Source organism: Acanthisitta chloris, unplaced genomic scaffold, assembly GCF_000695815.1.
Source record: "Acanthisitta chloris isolate BGI_N310 unplaced genomic scaffold, ASM69581v1 scaffold21571, whole genome shotgun sequence".
NCBI classification, from domain to species: Eukaryota; Metazoa; Chordata; class Aves; order Passeriformes; family Acanthisittidae; genus Acanthisitta; species Acanthisitta chloris.
The window spans coordinates 6073-8304 of NW_008656833.1; the positions used below are offsets into that span (position 1 = coordinate 6073).

Here is a 2232-nt window from a genome sequence, read left to right on the forward strand (position 1 = left end):
TCTCTCCCTTCCCCATACAAATCTCAATGGAGAAACAAACAAAGGAGAGAGGGGCTATAATGCCACATTTCTGCCAAACAGCAGAGCTCCTAGTGCTACTCCAGGAACCTCCAAACAGGCTCACGAAACACCCAAGTCCCTTCAAAATGCCCACGCACATCACCGAGAAGCCACGGGACAACACCAACCTAACGCAATAAATAAGGGTGGAAACACATGTGGCTGCATCTGGGGCTGAGCACTGAGGTGTCCCCAGCCCAGCACGGTCCCTGGTGGCAGGAGGTCACTCCTGAGACTCCACGGCCACTCCGACCAGCGCGTGCCTGATGGTGCGGCCGTGCAGTTTGTAGCCGTCCTGGGTGACGAGCGCGACGGTGCCAGGCTGCAGCCCCTCGGCCCGCACGTGGCACACGATCTCGTGCTCGTAGGGGTCGTACCTGCCCCCCACGGGGCTCATCTTCTGCAGGCCATGTTTGGCAAAGACGCTCTGCAGTTTGGCCTCGATGAGGGAGAGGCCTTCGTAGATCTTCTGCAGGGTTGGGTTGGGGTTGCTGGGCTCGGCTTCCTCCGCGGCGCTCTCGGCTGTCTTCTCCAGGATGTCTGCGACCTCCACCAGGTCCCTGCAGAAGCTCTGGATCCCTGCAGGCATAAAGAAGTGAATGGAGCCACCTTACAGAGCTACAGCAGCAATGACAGACACAGTCACAGCAGCTGGAAAGCAGCTTTGAAGCTGCTAATTGATTTGAACTGTTGCTTTAGAGAACTGACAAGTGTCTTCCGAGTCTTGTAGACAAAGTTTTGGCATTTAGAGTGATCTAAAGGCTCTCCAAATCAAAATTCAGGCAAATTCAACTTGAGGCATTCTCTCCAAGTTCAATTTCAGGCATTGGAATAGGTTGCCCAGGGAGGTGGTGGAGTCACCATCCCTGGAAGTGTTTATGAGGCATCTGGATCTGGAGCTGGAGGATATGGTTTAGGGTTTAGGGGTTCCAGCAGTGGCAGGTTAATGGTTGGGCTTGATGATCATAGAGGTCTCCTCCAACCTTGATGGTTCTATGATTCTATAATATCCTAAAGGAGATCACAAGCTGATGACACAGCTGAGTGTGAAACACACCCTGCAATTTCAACCAAGTCAGCAGAACTCCACCCAACTGCACTGGGCCCATTTTTTAGAAAAAAAAACCAGTCACAGAACAGTCACTGAGGCAAACCTGACAAGACACAGCTGGACACAGAGGAACACCAGTGAGTAAGCCCAGACACCATGTCCAGGCCAAACATCAGGTCAGACTTTACATCGAATGAGGGCAGGACAGGGGGAGAGCAAAGCTGTTGATCAGCATTTTGTGCTCACTCAGGCAGATCACTGCAGTGGTCACAGCTCTGCCTCACTCTGCTTACCAAAGAGCTTAGCATCTTCCACAAACTTCTGCGTTCTCCTCCGGACGTTCTCTGAATCAGCCAAGGCTCTCCGGTATCGCTCCTGTAACCACACAGAGGGGAGACATCACACCAGGAGACAAACCCCCTTTCCTGACAGCTGGGAATGCTTGAAGAGCTCACTACATGTTGTGCTGCCCCTGCACTTCCACCACATCCAAATCCAAGTCCTTCTCCTACTGGTTAACCAACACTCCCTCAAAAGACCCAAGTGAAGGCCAGAAGCATTTTGGGCACTGAGTGACTGACTTCAGCTGGACACCAACTGTCAGGTTGCTGCTCTTTGTGTGACTCACTGTGGCTACAGAGACACTCCTTTCTCCAGCAGCCAAGCTGGTGGGCTCAGCCACAGATCTGTGAGTGGCTGATTTATTGCGCAGTGCAGGATTCTCAGGGTGATTATCTCCAGAATTACCCAGCGTGGTGGGATTTAATCCCCTCCTTAGTTACATGTGTTCTTCAATATATAACATCATCCCTATCATTTCCAACACACCACTGTCACTAAAAATGACTTCCCTGCTTGGACAATCTGGATCTGGTGAGGCACAAAGCTGTCAGAGGCACAATATAAGAAAGATCTAAAGCTGTTAAGTGCCCAAAGGAGGGACATGAAGATGGTGAAGGGTCTAGAGGGGCCATATGAGGAGGGTCTGAGGGCACTTGGCTTGTTCAGCTGGAGAAGAGGAGACTGAGGGAAGACCTCAGGGGTCTGCAGCTCCTTCCAAGGGGCAGTGCAGGGTCAGCACCATTTCTGCCCTCTAGGACAGTGACAGGACCCAGGGAAAA

The 2232-nt window shown here is 52.0% G+C and overlaps 1 protein-coding gene across 1 annotated transcript in view; it reads right to left on the minus strand.

Moving 5' to 3' along the window:
- Positions 1–283: 283 nt before the first annotated feature.
- The window catches only part of GRPEL2 (GrpE-like 2, mitochondrial (E. coli)), a gene marked incomplete at its 5' end in the record, with an annotated part of 2656 nt that continues 707 nt past the window's right edge, over positions 284–2232 (minus strand). The window contains 2 exons of the mRNA XM_009084495.1: positions 284–639; positions 1405–1486. Of these exons, the coding sequence (XP_009082743.1) occupies positions 284–639; positions 1405–1486 (438 nt within the window). The remainder of the gene's footprint in view (positions 640–1404; positions 1487–2232) is intronic.